Here is an 18472-nt window from a genome sequence, read left to right as displayed (position 1 = left end):
ACCATCACAGAAATTCTAATGGTTTCCACTACAAATACCATTAAAACCATTGCCATTACCGGTCCTTAATGGTATCCACTAGACATAACTTGCCACCACTAGAAGGCAACAAATTACAAGTAGAAACAGACAAGGGCCATTACAGTTTCCATTAAAACCATTACAAACTCTGAGTTTCTATTGTTTTGGGGTTTTGATTTTTTTTAATGGAAACCATTAGTCAGGTTTGTTAGCAAGCTAGCAAACATTAGGCTAACTGGAACACCGTGTAGAGCAGTAGGTGAGTTTGCTAGCACTCCCAGATTGGTGCGACACGGTGTGGCGTTGGTGGTGAAAATAAACGGCACACGGTCCTGAGAAACAGAAACGCTTCCCGGGTCGTCGCTGCTGTGAAAGCTAACGGAGACGCGACGCGACGCGAGCTAGCGTGATTTTGGGTGAAATGGACGTAGTGTGTACTGGTGAAGGACGAAGCGTAATTATACACACCCATCCTTCCCCTTGGGCTATGTTTACATGCAAAGTTTTTCCACCAGTAAGAATAAAGTTATTCCTGATGAACCCTTTATAAGCATCCGAACCTGGTACGTCCGTTTATACGCGCGTCACGCTCAACCTGATCCGAACGTTAAACGATTTCCGTCATCCAGTGAGAAGATGAGTGTGTGAATGCAATAAAGTCGTACAGCATTTCGTATTCGCCTTACTGAATAAATGTTTAAAAACGTACAGCAGATACACTCATCTTGTAATCATTCCGTACAGCAGTTGTTGTTTTTTTGTGATCGTTGCGGCCAAAAGACGCTCGATTTTGCTGCGGATTCTAAAAGACATTTGCGATGCAACTTGCTGAACTTTTTTTTTCCCCGGAAAACTCCTCAAATCGGCGAAATCACAATCGCGTGAGATTGTTCTACACGCGCTATCGCACTGATGTTTGTTTGTAAATGAGAGCTTTTAGCTGTACTCACGTTCGACTGCATACTCGTGACGTCACGTGACGCGTCTGAAAATCTGCGGAGATCTTGAAAAATCGCAAGCTCCTCGGAATGTCGCGACGTTTGTTTGATTTTGCGTTCATTTCTTCCGGCGTGAAATCCCGGAGGGACTGGGTGGGTAACGTTAGTAACGTTAACAGTATATCATTTGGTGTTTGGGGATAACTGCAAAAAGTAAAAGATTTATTCATCTTGGTTTTTAAAAAAAAAAAAAAAAAATGTATTTATTTTTTACCCAATGGTGCAAATGGTAAACGCCACCGAGGTCGATCTGTGTCTGGTATCTGCTTCAGCGCGTAATTTTGCGTAACATGAACACGGGGACACGGCGAACGTCACGACACGGTGCGCAAGTTACGCGGCTGTTTAAAACATTATTAAAAGGATGGTCCATGTGGTTCAAACAGACTGAAATTTTATTTCACATAGCTGTTGAAATGAAAGATAGCGGCGTATGTGTGCGTGTCTTCATGAGCACAACCTCATGCACCGCACGCCACCGCAGCTCACGGACGTACACTTCGGATATGCGAGATCACACTTCACAAAAATACTGTACACATTTTATACTGCAAATTTAAAAAAAAAAACACACAGTCGTCATGGAGAAGCGTCACCGAGTCACTGAGGGGAAACGCCACCGCGTTCGGTCTCTCCGCTCCATCGTGTGGAACGGTTCTTAAATAAAGCTCGGCAGCATTCCAGGACCGATCTGGACTGAACACGTGAGAAGTAAAGAATGAGGCGTGGCTATTTTTTATTTTTTTTGGCTCGGGTCCGGGTATATGATACGGTCTATTCCACTCCTGAATTATTGGCACGCTTCCAGAGAATGGGTGAAAAGAAATGTTGTAGAATTTCACACAACAATTCAAATTTTTCCACTCAGACTACTTCAGTAACGATAGTAGATGTGGTTAATATCCTAGCAGGTGAAACCATACATACTATATACTGTGTGTGTGTGTGTGTGTGTGTATATATATATATATATATATAAATTATAATATATAAAAAGAATCAGTGCATGTGGATTTCCTTGATCTGAATGCGCTATAAAAATAAAAACACATTTTTGAAAATACTGTTTTGAAGAAAAATCTTGCGTATAACAAAGTACACACACACACACACTCACACACCGTGCCCATGTGTAGGCAACTCAACCTCCAAATATGACTCCTTGCACCGGGGTATTAATTTGTGCTCGCTTTTATGGAGGGTGCCAATAATTCTGGAACACTTTCTCGCTAAACACTGTACGCTGGAGAGCCACGGAACACCCTGTAGAGGCAGTCGTGTGTTCGCCCGTCTGTGATCTCGCTCCCGTGGAGGGTTTTCTCGGCTCAGTAGACTATTTTCCAGTGCGTGGGCTGTTCGCACTCTTCCTCCTCGTCGCCACAGAAACGGTTGTAGGTGCTGTTAGGGTCAAAGCCCAGGATCTCCCGCTCCTCGTGGATGCGGAAGGAGAACGTCGAAACCGAGGTCCCGATGAAGTACCTGAGGAACGGTGAAGACGGCACAGTTAGCACTCACCGATGTGATGGGATTACACACACACACACACATTGCGTAACCTATGAAACGATCTCCGATCCGGTCTAGATTTACACTCGACCCGTTCAAACAGCATTTTTGTTTTGTTTTGTGAAACCCAGTTGGGATAAAAAACGCTCCGTGTCGTGGTGTTTGAGGAAAATAATCAACAACGCGAGCAGTGTGACGGAGAAGCGTTAATCTTACCGCACCGAAGTGTATTCTTCATTTGCCGTTTATTACTTTTTATCCGTTTAGAGTCGCATTTAACGTCAACAAGACGAGTTCTCACGCAGGTATAAACGGTCGTTCCCTCACTTGTTTCCTCTCTCTCTCTCTCTCTCAAAGTTGAGACGACAAAAAAACAAAACAAAGCGCAGCTTGTCACGTGACCGCGTTAGAAACCGCAAAGAAGAGTAAACTCCTCCGTCCTGAACGTTACGTTACAGCTTTTCCCCCTCTGACACTGGAGACTCCTTCCGTAAAAACGTCAACTAAGCATGTCCTTGCAACGATCGCAACTTTCTGTCTGTTAAAGTACCATGGCAGATTTTTTTTTTTTTTTTAAATCCGTTTATGAACTTTCTAGCAGCTATGAACAGTCGTTCCCTCACCTGCCTCTCGTTTATAACTTAATAAGACAAAAATAAATAAACAAACAGCTTTTTCAGATGATTTAAAGGGATAGTTCACCCAAAAATGAAAACTCCGTCCTCATTTACTCGTCCTCGTGTCGTTCCAAACCTGTGTGCGTTTCTTTCTTCTGTGGAGCACGAAGGAAGATATTTTGAAGAACGTTAATAACAAAACCGTTTTGTCCGTCGTGGACAAAAAAAAACAAACACGGAGACATTTCTCGAAATATCTTCTTTTATGTTCCCCAGTCACAGAGGTTTGGAACGACATGAGGGTGAGTAAATGATGACAGAATTGACATTTTTTGGTAAACTATCCCTTTAAGGTCGTTTTCAAAACATTCCATCTAAACTTTGACAGACGTTCACAGCTGGAATGATGTAATAATGTAAATGATGTTGGAAGGGAGGAGGCAGGGTGGCTTGAGCGGTCAGAACGCTTGAATCGCGCCTCCGGAGCTGGGAGGCTCGAATCCTGTGAAGCCTGCGTGTTCTCCCGGTGCTGTAGTGGTTTCCTCCAGGTATTCCAGTTTCCTCCCCCAGTCCAGAGACATGCGCTGCAGGCAGATTGGCATTTCCAAAATGTCCGGAGCATGTGAATGGGTGTGAATTCAGGAAATTCGAGCGCTAAATGTCAGAGGGTGTGTCTGTCTATCTTTCGCTAATCCTTTCTTTGCCTTTTTTAATGTCATGGTTCACCTGTATTGAAAGTACATCACAGAACAGCTCGAGCACAGTGATTTCTGTGTATTTAGTGTGAGAGAATCAGAGGCCGCACGCTATACATTCTAAAGACTTTCCATGAACTAAAACTGGTTTGTGTAGATGAGTGGGTGTCTTAAAAAAAAAAAAAAAAAAGATGTTAAACGTCTTTTGTTGTTTGTTAACTATTAATATCTTAACATTAATGGTCTTCATTTTCCCTAAGGGTACACAAACTTTTGCACTCAACTACAGTATACAGCAAAATATGAGAAGGTGATATTTTAGATTTTTGTATGAAATATCGGTGACCTTTATTTGTTTATTAAGCTTTTAATCCGCAGGTCTTCTTCCGGATTGTTCCTAAACGCTTACAGATGCTCTTTCGTGGCTCTAACTGAAACACGTCCCACGCACCGAGCGACAAAGCAACCTCGAAGAAGAAAAGAAGGGGTTTTTTCCCCCCCTCAAAAGCCTACAGTGGAATAACAGACGGACAGGTTTATTCAGTTCAGCCTGAAAAGAAACGTGACCTGTTCACTTACATAAAATGAAAACCTGCTTTAATGGTCCTAGTGTGAATTTCTCACCGACTTTACAGGAAAATCGACACGCTGCACTGACACACGATCACGCTTTCCTACGACTTTCATCGGCGCACCGCGTGTTCTCCGTCGACGACTCGATCACGTCCGAAACCGAGCGAAGAGCCGGAGAAATAAAACCACTAGACACAAAAAGGGCAAACGACACAGCGTGATAAAAGGGAAGAAAGAAATGAAAAAAGGAGCGCAAGCAAGGAAACGGAGGAGAGGGAGAGGAAGGGAGGAATATATAAGGAGAGACAGACAGAGGTTGCGAAAGAGAAAAGGGACAGGAAAGAAGGGACAGCGTTTGCAAGACGGGGTAAAGAGAGATGGGAAGGAATATATATGAATGGATAGAGGGAGAAAGACCCAAAAAGATAGAGTGAGAAAAGCAGAAAGAAAAGAGAGTTAGCAAGACAAGAAAAGAGGAAAAGATAGGAAAGAATATAAATGGATGGATAGAGATAAAAATGTGAAGGAGAAACAGTGCTTATGAGAAACGCAGAAAGAAAAGGGAAAAATAAAATGATGAAAGAAAGAAAGAAGAGTTAGCAAGACAGAGAAAGAGATTAGATAGATAGATAGAAAAAGGGGGGAAAAAACAATCAAAGGAGTGAAGTGGAAAGAAAGAAAGAAAAAGAAGAGAAGGAGAAGAAGAAGAAGGTGTGTTAGACCGGGCGTGTGCGCAGATCCACTGGTCTATAATGGCGACTCCTCCGTCCTTCAGCAGCTCCAGCTCGGCTCGGTCCGGCTCATATCGCACCATCTCAGGCAGAAGCCTCTTCAGCTTCAACACCTCTGAAACACACACAGACACGCACTCTGTGAATAAGTATTTATTCAATAAAAATAAGGAAAGACAGAATAAAAGGAAAGTCAGCAAGAGATGTGAGAAATAGTGAGTGAAAAAAGCAATAGAAAGAGGGAAATAGTGAGTGAGAGAATGATTGAGAAAGGCAAAATGAAAAACAGAAAATAAAATAAACGGGATTAAAAAGAAGAAAAAGTGAACAAAAGAAAGAGAAATGCAACAAGAAGGAAAAAAAGAAAATAGAACAGTGATAAAGAATGATAAAGAAAAAAGTAGAAAGGAGAAAACCACCACCGCCCCCTGCTGGACATATAAAACACCACTGCCCTCCTCACCCCCTGCTGGATGTATAAAACACCTCTGCCCTCCTCACCCCCCGCTGGACGTATAATACACCTCTGCCCTCCTCACCCCCTGCTGGACATATAAAACACCTCTGCCCTCCTCACCCCCTGCTGGACGTATAAAACACCTCTGCCCTCCTCACCCCCTGCTGGACGTATAAAACACCTCTGCCCTCCTCACCCCCTGCTGGACGTATAATACACCTCTGCCCTCCTCACCCCCTGCTGGACGTATAATACACCTCTGCCCTCCTCACCCCCTGCTGGACGTATAAAACACCTCTGCCCTCCTCACCCCCTGCTGGATGTATAATACACCTCTGCCCTCCTCACCCCCTGCTGGACGTATAAAACACCTCTGCCCTCCTCACCCCCCGCTGGACGTATAATACACCTCTGCCCTTCTCACCCCCCGCTGGATGTATAATACACCTCTGCCCTCCTCACCCCCTGCTGGATGTATAATACACCTCTGCCCTTCTCACCCCCTGCTGGACGTATAATACACCTCTGCCCTCCTCACCCCCTGCTGGACGTATAAAACACCTCTGCCCTCCTCACCCCCTGCTGGATGTATAAAACACCTCTGCCCTCCTCACCCCCTGCTGGACGTATAATACACCTCTGCCCTCCTCACCCCCTGCTGGACGTATAAAACACCTCTGCCCTCCTCACCCCCTGCTGGACGTATAAAACACCTCTGCCCTCCTCACCCCCTGCTGGACGTATAATACACCTCTGCCCTCCTCACCCCCTGCTGGATGTATAATACACCTCTGCCCTCCTCACCCCCCGCTGGATGTATAATACACCTCTGCCCTCCTCACCCCCCGCTGGATGTATAATACACCTCTGCCCTCCTCACCCCCCGCTGGACGTATAATACACCTCTGCCCTTCTCACCCCCTGCTGGACGTATAAAACACCTCTGCCCTCCTCACCCCCTGCTGGACGTATAAAACACCTCTGCCCTCCTCACCCCCTGCTGGACGTATAAAACACCTCTGCCCTCCTCACCCCCTGCTGGACGTATAAAACACCTCTGCCCTCCTCACCCCCTGCTGGACGTATAAAACACCTCTGCCCTCCTCACCCCCTGCTGGACGTATAAAACACCTCTGCCCTCCTCACCCCCTGCTGGATGTATAATACACCTCTGCCCTCCTCACCCCCTGCTGGATGTATAATACACCTCTGCCCTCCTCACCCCCTGCTGGATGTATAATACACCTCTGCCCTCCTCACCCCCCGCTGGACGTATAATACACCTCTGCCCTTCTCACCCCCCGCTGGACGTATAAAACACCTCTGCCCTCCTCACCCCCTGCTGGACGTATAAAACACCTCTGCCCTCCTCACCCCCTGCTGGACGTATAAAACACCTCTGCCCTCCTCACCCCCTGCTGGATGTATAAAACACCTCTGCCCTCCTCACCCCCTGCTGGACGTATAATACACCTCTGCCCTCCTCACCCCCTGCTGGACGTATAATACACCTCTGCCCTCCTCACCCCCTGCTGGACGTATAAAACACCTCTGCCCTCCTCACCCCCTGCTGGATGTATAATACACCTCTGCCCTCCTCACCCCCTGCTGGACGTATAAAACACCTCTGCCCTCCTCACCCCCCGCTGGACGTATAATACACCTCTGCCCTTCTCACCCCCCGCTGGATGTATAATACACCTCTGCCCTCCTCACCCCCTGCTGGATGTATAATACACCTCTGCCCTTCTCACCCCCTGCTGGACGTATAATACACCTCTGCCCTCCTCACCCCCTGCTGGACGTATAAAACACCTCTGCCCTCCTCACCCCCTGCTGGACGTATAAAACACCTCTGCCCTCCTCACCCCCTGCTGGACGTATAAAACACCTCTGCCCTCCTCACCCCCTGCTGGATGTATAAAACACCTCTGCCCTTCTCACCCCCTGCTGGACGTATAATACACCTCTGCCCTCCTCACCCCCTGCTGGACGTATAAAACACCTCTGCCCTCCTCACCCCCTGCTGGACGTATAAAACACCTCTGCCCTCCTCACCCCCTGCTGGACGTATAATACACCTCTGCCCTCCTCACCCCCCGCTGGATGTATAATACACCTCTGCCCTCCTCACCCCCCGCTGGACGTATAATACACCTCTGCCCTTCTCACCCCCTGCTGGACGTATAAAACACCTCTGCCCTCCTCACCCCCTGCTGGACATATAAAACACCTCTGCCCTCCTCACCCCCTGCTGGACGTATAAAACACCTCTGCCCTCCTCACCCCCTGCTGGATGTATAATACACCTCTGCCCTCCTCACCCCCTGCTGGACGTATAATACACCTCTGCCCTCCTCACCCCCCGCTGGACGTATAATACACCTCTGCCCTTCTCACCCCCCGCTGGACGTATAAAACACCTCTGCCCTCCTCACCCCCTGCTGGACATATAAAACACCTCTGCCCTCCTCACCCCCTGCTGGACGTATAAAACACCTCTGCCCTCCTCACCCCCTGCTGGATGTATAAAACACCTCTGCCCTCCTCACCCCCTGCTGGATGTATAATACACCTCTGCCCTCCTCACCCCCTACTGGACGTATAATACACCTCTGCCCTTCTCACCCCCTGCTGGATGTATAATACACCTCTGCCCTCCTCACCCCCTGCTGGACGTATAAAACACCTCTGCCCTCCTCACCCCCTGCTGGACGTATAAAACACCTCTGCCCTCCTCACCCCCTGCTGGACGTATAAAACACCTCTGCCCTCCTCACCCCCTGCTGGACGTATAAAACACCTCTGCCCTCCTCACCCCCTGCTGGATGCATAAAACACCTTCACCCCCCCACTCACCCCCTTCTGGATATATAAAACACCTCCACCCCCCCACCAACACCACCGCCCCCTGCTGGACGTATAAAACACCTCCGCCCCCCTGACCCACTGCTGGACGTATAAAACACCTCCGCCCTCCCTCGCCCCCTGCTGGACGTATAAAACACCTCCGCCCCCCCTCACCAACACCATCGCCCCCTGCTGGATGTATAAAACACCTCCGCCCCCCCCCCCCCCCTCTCCATGCTGGACGTCTAAAACACCTCTTCCCCCCACCCCCTTACCCCATGCTGGATGTATAAAACACCTCCGCCCCCTCACCCCCTGCTGGACGTATAAAATGACTATACCTTCATCCTCCGCGTCAGTAGCTATGAACACTTTCTCCAGCTTGTGTTTCTTCATGAGGCTGCGGATTTTCTTCACGGCCCCCTTCAGGCTTGGTACGTCCTCACGATGACCCCAGATAAAGTCTTTCCTGCGCAGGTGCACGCCCAGGTATGGGCCTCCTTTAGCACTGCCCAACTTGGCCTGTTTTACACACACACACACACACACACGCGCGCACGCCCTGGCTTTAGAAAACCAGCTACAGAAATGAAGAAGCACTTAAACGCATAGAAATGCACAAGAAAACACGCTGTTGTGAAAAACTGTAGGTTGTGTGTGTTATTCACCCTCATGCGTGTCCAGTCCTCGCTGTAGGGTGTGTGGTCCTGCTCATCAGTGGAGTTGAGGTATTTTGCTCTAAATTGGTCTCCAAGGACACGCAGGTGTTTGGCGAACACCATACTGCGCCGGGTCTGAGGAACGCAACACCAAATTCACCCCAGGTTACCATGGTTACCACCGACGCTACACTGTTCTGACACCAGTATACAGTTTCTTCACCCTATTAATGTGTGTTTTTTTTGTTTTTGTCTTTATGTGGAGCGTCTGCCGTACGAGTCTCCGTTGAACGAGCTGTTGCTATAGAAACGGTAACGTATGAGAACGATTTTGTTTGAACTGAAATGATGTCAAAGCTGTAATGTACTCACGTTCCAGTAATCTTTTCCTGCATAATGATCATGGAGGACAGTTTCAGCTCTGTCTAACATCACTGAGCTACACACACACACACACACACACACACACACACACACACACACTTTATAAATCAATCAATACCAACACCAAAAGCAGTCAAAAAAAATACTGAAAACACATCATATACTGTGTGTATAAATATATATATTTTTTTTTTTTTTTTTTTTCCATTAGATTCTATTTTTATTATGTAAATCCTTAGTTTGTTGTTGCGATGTGGGACGAGTAGCGAAGAAAAATGTCATTTTTACGAATCAGATTGATGTACGTTAGCGAATATGTTTTTCATGCATTATTATGATGATGTCAGTGTTCCGTCTCCTTAAGGGGTGCAAATACTTTCTGTAGAGCAACACATGGACTGCAGTCAGCGTCTGTACACCTATATATGATGCTAAGCCGTGGTCTAGACTGAAGGCTTAGAAAACCAGGCTCCAGAAACTCACTGTGTTATCCATGTAGCGCTAGCTGGTAAATAATGCATGTTCGCTAACTACTGAGGAAACCGTGTTCCATTCGGAGTTAGTCCACCGAGACGAAACGGGTGCTGCTACGAGCGAGCTCCTCGGACCGGCGGTCCCTCCTAACTGACTTGTCTTGACACTGGTTTTGATAGCGTGCGGTAAAAATCCAAGCTGACTCACATGGCAGTGACGTTCTCCTGTAGGTGCGGCGCTAGAACCGAGGCGTGTCCCTGAGCAGACAGACAGGTCACGCCGAGAGCTCGAGTCTCCTCATAACCCCAGAACCAGCCTCTAAAAGCAACCAGAGAAAACACACACACACACACACACACACACACACACACTTTCATTTCCTCACTTGTTTTTAATTTATTTTAATTTATTTTATTATTTCTTTCTTATCTGATTCGTGTTTTGTCCATTTTTTAACTTTCTTTTTTTATTTATTTATTTAATCTCATTCTTGATTGTATTTTACGAACTGCAGAAGTTTTTTTTTTAATCATTTCTTCTTTTACCCCCCCCCCCCCCCCCCAATTCTATTTTTATTTAATTCCTTTAACTTGACCTTTCATTTTATTTTTCATTTTCTTGGGAAATATTTTGAACTGTAATAATAATAATAATAATAATATGTTACTATTACAGTACTATTATAGTAACACACACACACACACACACACACACACACACACACACAGAGTACCTGTAGTATCCTTGCTTGTCTTTACTGTACATGAGGCGTTCGATGCAGGGTCGCTCGTCCACCTTCTCCTCCCACGTTCCCTCTTTCCAGCCTTCTGCGTAGTTCTGCAGCACAAACACCTGATCGATGAAGGGCCCACCTGACTCTGAAGCCCCACACACACACACACACACACACACACACACACACACACACATGAACACAGCAGTAGTGATATATCCGGGCTGTGATCGGAGGTCCGCAGCTGTTGGCGTTTACCTGCGATGAAGTCTTCGTACTCGATGACAGGAACGTTGGCCTGCAGGCTGGAGACACTGAAGAACTCGGCCCACGGGATCTGCACCTGGTGCACGTCGGGACTCTGCCAGTGGTACAGACGACCCCACGGGGGAAGAACCAGCACCCAGTCGCCACGCTGCCTCAGAGTCTTCAGCAGGGACGCCATGCGGATGTACACGTCCCGCCGCAGGTTAAAGCCCTCAGGAGGGTTCACGTCGTACAGCAGGTAGCTGCTCGTTACAGCACAGGACACACACACACACACACACACACACACACACGGTGTTAATCTATATTACCCACAATGCCGTGCTGTGGATTTAGCCCTACCTAAAGACAGCGGTGCAGCGATGCTTTATTCCTTTAACCTGACTGTTATGTTGGAGCTTGCTGAAATGTTCCTTCCTTACTATACTCCACTGTAACTACAATACCAATGTCCCCCAGTGACGTCAGAGCGGGGACACAACTTCTCTCACAGCTCCAAGTAACGAATCAGTACCAGACTCACTAAACACACTAGGAACATCTGCTGTGGTCCAGAGAGGAGGTTACGCGCTCGGATCTATTTTATATGGATGTGTTTTAGTTTAGTTTACCTACCGCACGTCTCGCGCTGCCGCCGCCGCCGCAGACAAACCGGAACTTCCGGCTCGAAACGCGTCGCTTTCGGATCCCGAAACACCGAACGCAATGGTGAAAACAGCGGACAACAACAACACAACAACACAACAGCGAAAAGAAGCGCAAAAACACGCCGCGAGAGCGGATTTCTCCCTGGGCTCCGCCATTGCATTAAAGCCACGCACTTCCGGGTAGACCGGAACGCGTCTGCGGTTGCCTGGCAACCGCCTTTTCATTTCCTGAACGAGGGAGTCGCGTCTGTTTGTTGTCTAGCAACCTCGTCGCGTTATTTTAGTGTAAATAAAAGCATTGTATGCTTAATTAAGTCGTTATTATTTATTTTTAATTGATTATGTGCAATATATATAATACATAACATTTTAATTGTTTTATGTAGTAATATCGTCCAATTTCAAATGTAGTGATTTTAATCATGAGTGATTTTCACTCATCTAACTTATTTCTGACTTTTAAATAATCACTTTCTGAGCAAACTATAGCAAAAAAAGTGAAAAGTTTCATTCATGACAGAATATTTCTGCTGTACAAATACACTGAACTTTTTTCTTTTGAATACTAGGTTTTATTTTACATTTTTATTTTTCTTTGTTTTTATTTATTTATTTATTTATTTTTACAAACCTTTGCACGTTTGCATTATTTTTCTGTCAGTTCTGTTATGTTTCCTGTTAAACTATTTTTTATTCCATCCTGTATTTGTGTTGGTTTTCTGTTTTAAACTCTGTTTTTGTGCTTTCTTTTGTTTTCAAGTACAATTAAGTACAAACTAAATCTTAAAGATTTCTTCTGGGGTTTTTTTTCTCTATTTATTTTAATCCACTCACCTGATTTTATTTTATATGACGCATTTTCTTATGATATCTTTTGTTTCATCCATCCATCCATCCATCTTCTATACCACTTTATGCTTTTCAGGGTCACGGGGAAACCTGGAGCATCGGGCACGAGGCGGGGTACACCCTGGACAGGGTGCCAATCCATCGTAGGGCACAATCACATACACACTCACACACCCATTCATACACTACGGACACTTTGGACACGCCAATCAGCCTACCATGCATGTCTTTGGAGTGGGGGAGGAAACCGGAGTACCCGGAGGAAACCCCCGCAGCACGGGGAGAACATGCAAACTCCGCACACACAGGACCACGGTGGGAATCGAACCCCCGACCCTGGAGGTGTGAGGCGAACGTGCTAACCTCTACTTTGTAGTAAAAACGGCTCTTTTTTTTCAATCAATCAATCGATTGATTGATTGGTAGATTAACTAATTAATTATTGTTTAAAAAATAATCCAAAACTCCTAAACCTGGAAAGCTTCCTCTTGTCCTCTAGGTGTCACTGTGGAACAACCTGCTTTCTTCTTCTACGGTGCCACCGCCCCCTCGTCATTGGTTGAATCCCATATTCCCATAATCCTTATTCGTAACTAGTGCACTTTGCGGGTTTCCCCATTGGTTTTCACACTCTGTAGGGTGCCTATGTAGGGTATAGCGTCGTTATTTGCTGTTACGGCTTTACAGACTAGAAGTAGCTCCAGAGAGACGCCGGAGAAGTTTGTAATCATATTTCGAGATGTCTTTAGCGGTTTTAAAACCTCTACTGGGGTAAGATGATTTATTATTCCGTGCTGAAAACGTGAAATGAGTTTTGTCTTCATGTGCAGTAAGTGATAAAGGACTAGTTAGTCTGTTAGTACAGAGTGACATTGTAAAGGATATAGCGCACGAGCTGTCTAACGCTATATATTAGAACTACATATGCAGTATAAAATAATACACTGCTTTAATATATTACATGTACATTATGGGGTGTGTGGCTTTAATTCTATATCCTGTGTCAGTCTGATCCACTTTATCATAATGAACCTTTTGTTTGTTTGTTTGTTTGCTCATTCCTGTGCCTGCATGTTAAAAACAGGGCTACTTTTATTTCATTTATTCATTCATGTTCTGTATTTTTGTTTATTTTTCAGCCTGAGATCTGTTTACAGACTGCAGAGGATACAAACACACATGGTGAGATAAAACAACACACACAGAGAAACCCTTTATATCCGAGGTTTTAAAGGGAGGGGGGGGGGGGGGGGTCTAAAAGTATTGGCACCCTTCATGACATTGGGTGCTGAATTACGATTAATTGGGGAGAAAAAAAAAAACAGCAAGAGAAATGATTTACGTTTCCTCTAATAAAGACAGTTCGCGTTTGTAAACGTTTATCATCTCGTAAAATATATACGTGCGCCCCTAAAGAGATTTATAAACGGTTTGTCCAAATATAAGGTGAGAAAATATAATGCACGTTATTATATAAAGATTATATAAAGACACGTCGTCTTTGTTGATTTATACGGAGATTGATTATCCCGGTCGAATCGTATGTAATCATTACAGGAGCATTACTTAAGAAATGTGAATAGTAGTGATGTTTAAGCTGAAGATATCGCTCACGGCGTGCGTCGTTACGAGTATGGAGTCATATTTACTCGTTTTTAATCCTGGAGTTGTCTCTTAAGGTTGTATTGGGTTTGGTGTGTGTGTGAGATCAGATGAGCGGTACGGCGAGCTCCGAGGTTCTGTTGGAGAAAGTAGGGAATGCCGGAGTGATCACGCTGAACAGACCGAAAGCCCTCAACGCCTTGAACCTCTCCATGATCCGCCTGCTCCAACCCCAGCTGAAGGTACGACATCCTTCATACAGCATCCACGTCACGATGAATTACCTCACAGTACTGATATCTGTGATACTATGTGATGCCGGTTTAGCAGAGTGTTTTATTTTTATGCAGCTGTAGAAACGAAAGCCATTTATATCCTTTAAAGGTTCTTTGGTTTCTTCATCTCAGTACGAAGAAGGAACACTTAAAGGTTCTGGGTAGAACCCTTCAGCCGGGTGTTTCTCTATCAGAAAAGCACCGTACGCTAGAACACTGTTTTTGGGAGGCCGAGAATCCACAGAACCTTTTAAAGGACTCTTAACAAGGGTGTGGCGATGTGACGGAAATATCATCATCGCGATACCTGATGATGATGTTTCTAGGATAGATCCATGATATTTCTGGATTTTAAAAACTCGGTACAAAATTTTAACATCAGTTCGTTAATAAAACCGAATCAAATTGTGTGTATATATATATATATATATATATATCTTTATAATGTGGCTTGTGTGATATAGATTTTTTTTTCCTCCTCTCTGCTTGTGATTTACCATTTTAAAACACACAAAAATTCATCGTTCAGATTACTACTAGCCTTTTAGACAGCTAGTTACCAAAGCAGTTTTCTTTACCCCCCGAAAAAGTACAGTATCTCACAAAAGTGAGTACACCCCTGACATTTTTGTAAATATTTGATTATATCTTTTCATGTGTCGACACTGAAGAAATGACACTTTGCTACAATGTAAAGTAGTGAGTGTACAGCTTGTGTAACAGTGTAAATTTGCTGTCCCCTCAAAATAACTCAACACACAGCCATTAATGTCTAAACCGCTGGCAACAAAAGTGAGTACACCCCTAAGTGAAAATGTCCAAATCGGGCCCGATTAGCCATTTTCCCTCCCCGGTGTCATGTGACTTGTTAGTGTTACGAGGTCTCAGGTGTGAATGGGGAGCAGGTGTGTTAAATTTGGTGTCATCGCGGTCACACTCCCTCATACTGGTCACTGGAAGTTCAACATGGCACCTCATGGCAAAGAACTCTCTGAGGATCTGAAAAAAAGAATTGTTGCTCTACATAAAGACGGCCTAGGCTATAAGAAGATTGCCGAGACCCTGACACCGAGCTGCAGCACGGTGGCCAAGACCATACAGTGGTTTAACAGGACAGGTTCCACTCAGAACAGGCCTCGCCATGGTCCACCAAAGGAGTTGAGTGCACGTGCTCAGCGTCACATCCAGAGGTTGTGTTTGGGAAATAGACGTATGAGTGCTGCCAGCATTGCTGCAGAGGTTGAAGGGGTGGGGGGTCAGCCTGTCAGTGCTCAGATCATACGCCGCACACTGCATCAGATTGGTCTGCATGGCTGTCGTCCCAGAAGGAAGCCTCTTCTAAAGATGATGCACAAGAAAGCCCGCAAACAGTTTGCTGAAGACAAGCAGACTAAGGACATGGATTACTGGAACCATGTCCTGTGGTCTGATGAGACCAAGATAAACTTATTTGGTTCAGATGGTGTCAAGCGTGTGTGGCGGCAACCAGGTGAGGAGTACAAAGACAAGTGTGTCTTGCCTACAGTCAAGCATGGTGGTGGGAGTGTCATGGTCTGGGGCTGCATACTGGGGAGCTACAGTTCATTGAGGGAACCATGACTGCCAACATGTACTGTGACATACTGAAGCAGAGCATGATCCCCTCCCTTTGGAGACTGGGCCGCAGGGCAGTATTCCAGCATGATAACGACCCCAAATACATCTCCAAGACGACCACTGCCTCGCTAAAGAAGCTGAGGGTGAAGGTGATGGACTGGCCAAGCATGTCTCCAGACCTAAACCCTATTGAGCAAAGTGTCATTTCTTCAGTGTTGTCACATGAAAAGATAGAATCAAATATTTACACAAATGTGAGGGGTGTACTCACTTTTGTGAGATACTGTATTTATTCACTTTGTATCATCGTCATTAACGCTGTTTGTAAAAGTGTTCGATTTGACGCGTCATTGTTGGCTTGTTTAATCTCCTTAAGTCAGAGATGTCTGGTTTTTTTCTCTCTCTCTCTTGTAGTGAAATTGAGTCATAATCCACCGCGTGCCATACAACGCGGCCCAAAGTTTACATGCGTGATCGGTGACGTCATGTCACGACCACACGCCAACACTCGCTCGTGAATGTTGCATGTCTGCATGTTCGGTGCTTGGGCCCATCACTCGCTGCTTGCAGCTGTTTTTATGTATTGTGTCTTTTGTCGTTTTTTTGTGCAGAAATGGGAGAACGATTCGGAGACAGATCTTGTGATCATTAAAGGTGCTGGAGGTAAAGCTTTCTGCGCTGGAGGAGACATCAGAGGTATAAAAAAAAAAAAACAACTTTACCATGTTATACGTTAAAATATGATAATACTACTAATGTCATGAGATTTTACCCTCATCATCTTTTATCGCTAGTTCAACTTCCTGTTACGTCTCGGAGATAAAAGCGGCGTGTTTGTTTTATTTCTAGCCGTTACAGAAGCGGGTAAAGCAGGAGATTCTTTAGCACAGGACTTCTTCCGTGAAGAGTACATTTTAAACAGCGCCATAGGTAAATTGCGGCTTTTATCTGCTCACGTTCCTGATAGCAGAAGTGGAATATGAACGATTTAATCCCGATTCTGTTTTCAGGCACTTACAGGAAGCCCTACGTGGCCCTCATTGATGGGATTACAATGGGAGGTGTAAGTACTCGTGGATTTTTGTCTCTGTTTATTATATCCTAGTGAAATAATTAGCGATCGTGAAGGACGATAAGTGCGGATTACTTTTCTTCCGTGTGTATATAGTGCTCGAGTGAGCGGTAGTGCGGGACGATACGACGATTAAATATCGATATCGTGATAAATTGCATCACAACACGCGTAAAAAGGAAATACAAACTTTTCACTGAAAGAAGCCGATTTGATATTAAAGTTTGGTATTTAATTGTTTTCCCCGTTGCTAAATACAGTAAAAACATAAATATATAAATGAAATTTTACAGATGTTAAAATATCGTCGGTATGTAAATAAACGAACATGCTTTGGTGACGTGTCGTAAAAAATACTTTTGAGGGTCATATTTTTGTCATATCGCCCCTCTTTTAATTCGCAGTTTTCCCTTTTTCGAGAATTAGAGTGAAAAATTTCTTACGTTTGTTCTTAGAAATATTTCTTACTATTATTAAACGATCATACTTTTTAATAGTCGTTTGTTTGAACTACAGTGTGCTTGTTTGTGCGCATTTCTCATTGAACATTTTTTCATTTTTTGTTTGTGTTTATTCGCATAACCGTACTGTTCACTTACCTCGCGTGTTAAAATAATTATAATAAATAAATAAATAAATAAAAAGATCTCCACATAGGAAACACTTCAGTATCTTCGATCTAGAAACTTCCTAGCTCCGATTATATTTAATCACAGCTTGAATTAATCTGGTTATTATAATTATACGTCCTGAAATGAGTGTGCTCCGTTGTCAGAATTGACTGTTTATGCATTGTTTGCACATTTCTAAATAAATACAAAAGCTATAGTTTTATGCGAGCCTAGATTAGATGGCTACGAGTCGTATGTAAGTATAAGTTTTTCACGAGGTTTTCAAGCCTTGAGTAGTTTTCTAATATCTCGGTGCCTTGCAGACATGGGCACCTAGTTGAACTTGTCCGCGTTTTGGATCTAAAAGCGAGTTCGTTGGGATTTGTACGATTTGATTTACACAATACGTCTAACAACACTTTGTAGAACCACGTTTGACTGCAGTTCGTTGTCTTAAGAGGTTCGTCTCTCTCAGCTTGGAACGTCTGGATCCTGATCTTTCTGCCGATTCTTCTTGGGGGGGGACAGTTCAGGTTCTTGATTTTGAACCACACCTGTGTAGCTTTGGCGGTATGCTTAGAGTTGTTGTCGTGTCTGAAGGTGAAGCTTTGCCCCAGACTGGAACAGGCTTTCCTCCAGAAATGCCCTGTATTTGGCTTCACTCTCAACTCTGACCGGTTTCCCGGTCCCTGCGGATGACATTCAATCCCACGACATGACGCTACCACCACCGTGCTTCACAGTGCTGATGGTGTTCTCAGGGAGATGAGCAGCGTTTGGTTTCCACCAAATGTACGTTTTTGTCTCAGAAAATGTGCACATCTTTTTCTGTGGTTGTCCTGTGTACACTTTTTT

At 45.0% G+C, this 18472-nt stretch overlaps 2 protein-coding genes across 7 annotated transcripts in view; one reads left to right on the top strand and one right to left on the bottom strand.

The window, feature by feature from the left end:
- Nucleotides 1-1393: 1393 nt before the first annotated feature.
- On the bottom strand, nt 1394-11793 carry pofut2 (protein O-fucosyltransferase 2). 5 transcript variants are annotated; one of them, XR_008386080.1, is made up of 11 exons: nt 11581-11793; nt 10957-11207; nt 10699-10843; nt 10173-10283; nt 9480-9546; nt 9117-9242; nt 8790-8970; nt 5133-5256; nt 4462-4598; nt 4184-4346; nt 2371-2498 (listed from the first exon to the last, which is right to left on the bottom strand). XR_008386080.1 is itself a non-coding variant. In XM_053626207.1 (10 exons), the coding sequence occupies exons 1-9, from the start codon at nt 11766-11768 to the stop codon at nt 4502-4504; spliced, it is 1290 nt and encodes a 429-aa protein (XP_053482182.1). In that variant the 5' UTR covers nt 11769-11793; the 3' UTR covers nt 2364-2498; nt 4462-4501. The 5 variants fall into 5 exon arrangements, 3 of the variants coding, with proteins under 3 accessions (XP_053482180.1, XP_053482182.1, XP_053482179.1); XR_008386081.1 differs by lacking the exon at nt 4184-4346 and having other exon boundaries at nt 2360-2498; nt 4417-4598; XM_053626207.1 differs by lacking the exon at nt 4184-4346 and having other exon boundaries at nt 2364-2498.
- A 376-nt stretch (nt 11794-12169) lies between these two features.
- hibch (3-hydroxyisobutyryl-CoA hydrolase) overlaps nt 12170-18472 on the top strand; it is a 32544-nt gene continuing 26241 nt past the window's right edge. The window contains exons 1-7 of one of the 2 annotated variants that reach the window (XM_053626209.1): nt 12177-12803; nt 12961-13232; nt 13601-13643; nt 14174-14305; nt 16546-16630; nt 16784-16864; nt 16945-16997. In XM_053626209.1, coding sequence (XP_053482184.1) covers nt 13201-13232; nt 13601-13643; nt 14174-14305; nt 16546-16630; nt 16784-16864; nt 16945-16997 — 426 coding nt within the window. In that variant the 5' untranslated portion in view covers nt 12177-12803; nt 12961-13200. Of the gene's footprint in view, nt 12804-12960; nt 13233-13600; nt 13644-14173; nt 14306-16545; nt 16631-16783; nt 16865-16944; nt 16998-18472 lie in introns of both variants that reach the window. The other variant, XM_053626208.1, reaches the window with a different exon arrangement.

Source organism: Ictalurus furcatus, chromosome 6 (genome assembly GCF_023375685.1).
Source record: "Ictalurus furcatus strain D&B chromosome 6, Billie_1.0, whole genome shotgun sequence".
NCBI lineage: Eukaryota > Metazoa > Chordata > Actinopteri > Siluriformes > Ictaluridae > Ictalurus > Ictalurus furcatus.
The sequence above is the reverse complement of the archived record's forward strand: the minus strand, read 5'-3'. Positions and strand labels throughout refer to the sequence as shown.

Coding starts and splice junctions, on each gene's coding strand:
- pofut2 (XM_053626204.1), bottom strand. CDS start 11,768: ATGGCGGAGCCCAGGGAGAAATCCGCTCTCGCGGCGTGTTTTTGCGCT. Junction 10,844..10,956: donor GTACGAAGACTTCATCGCAG/GTAAACGCCAAC, acceptor GTGGGGCTTCAG/AGTCAGGTGGGCCCTTCATC. Junction 5,257..8,789: donor TACTGACGCGGAGGATGAAG/GTATAGTCATTT, acceptor TGTGTGTTTCAG/AGGTGTTGAAGCTGAAGAGG.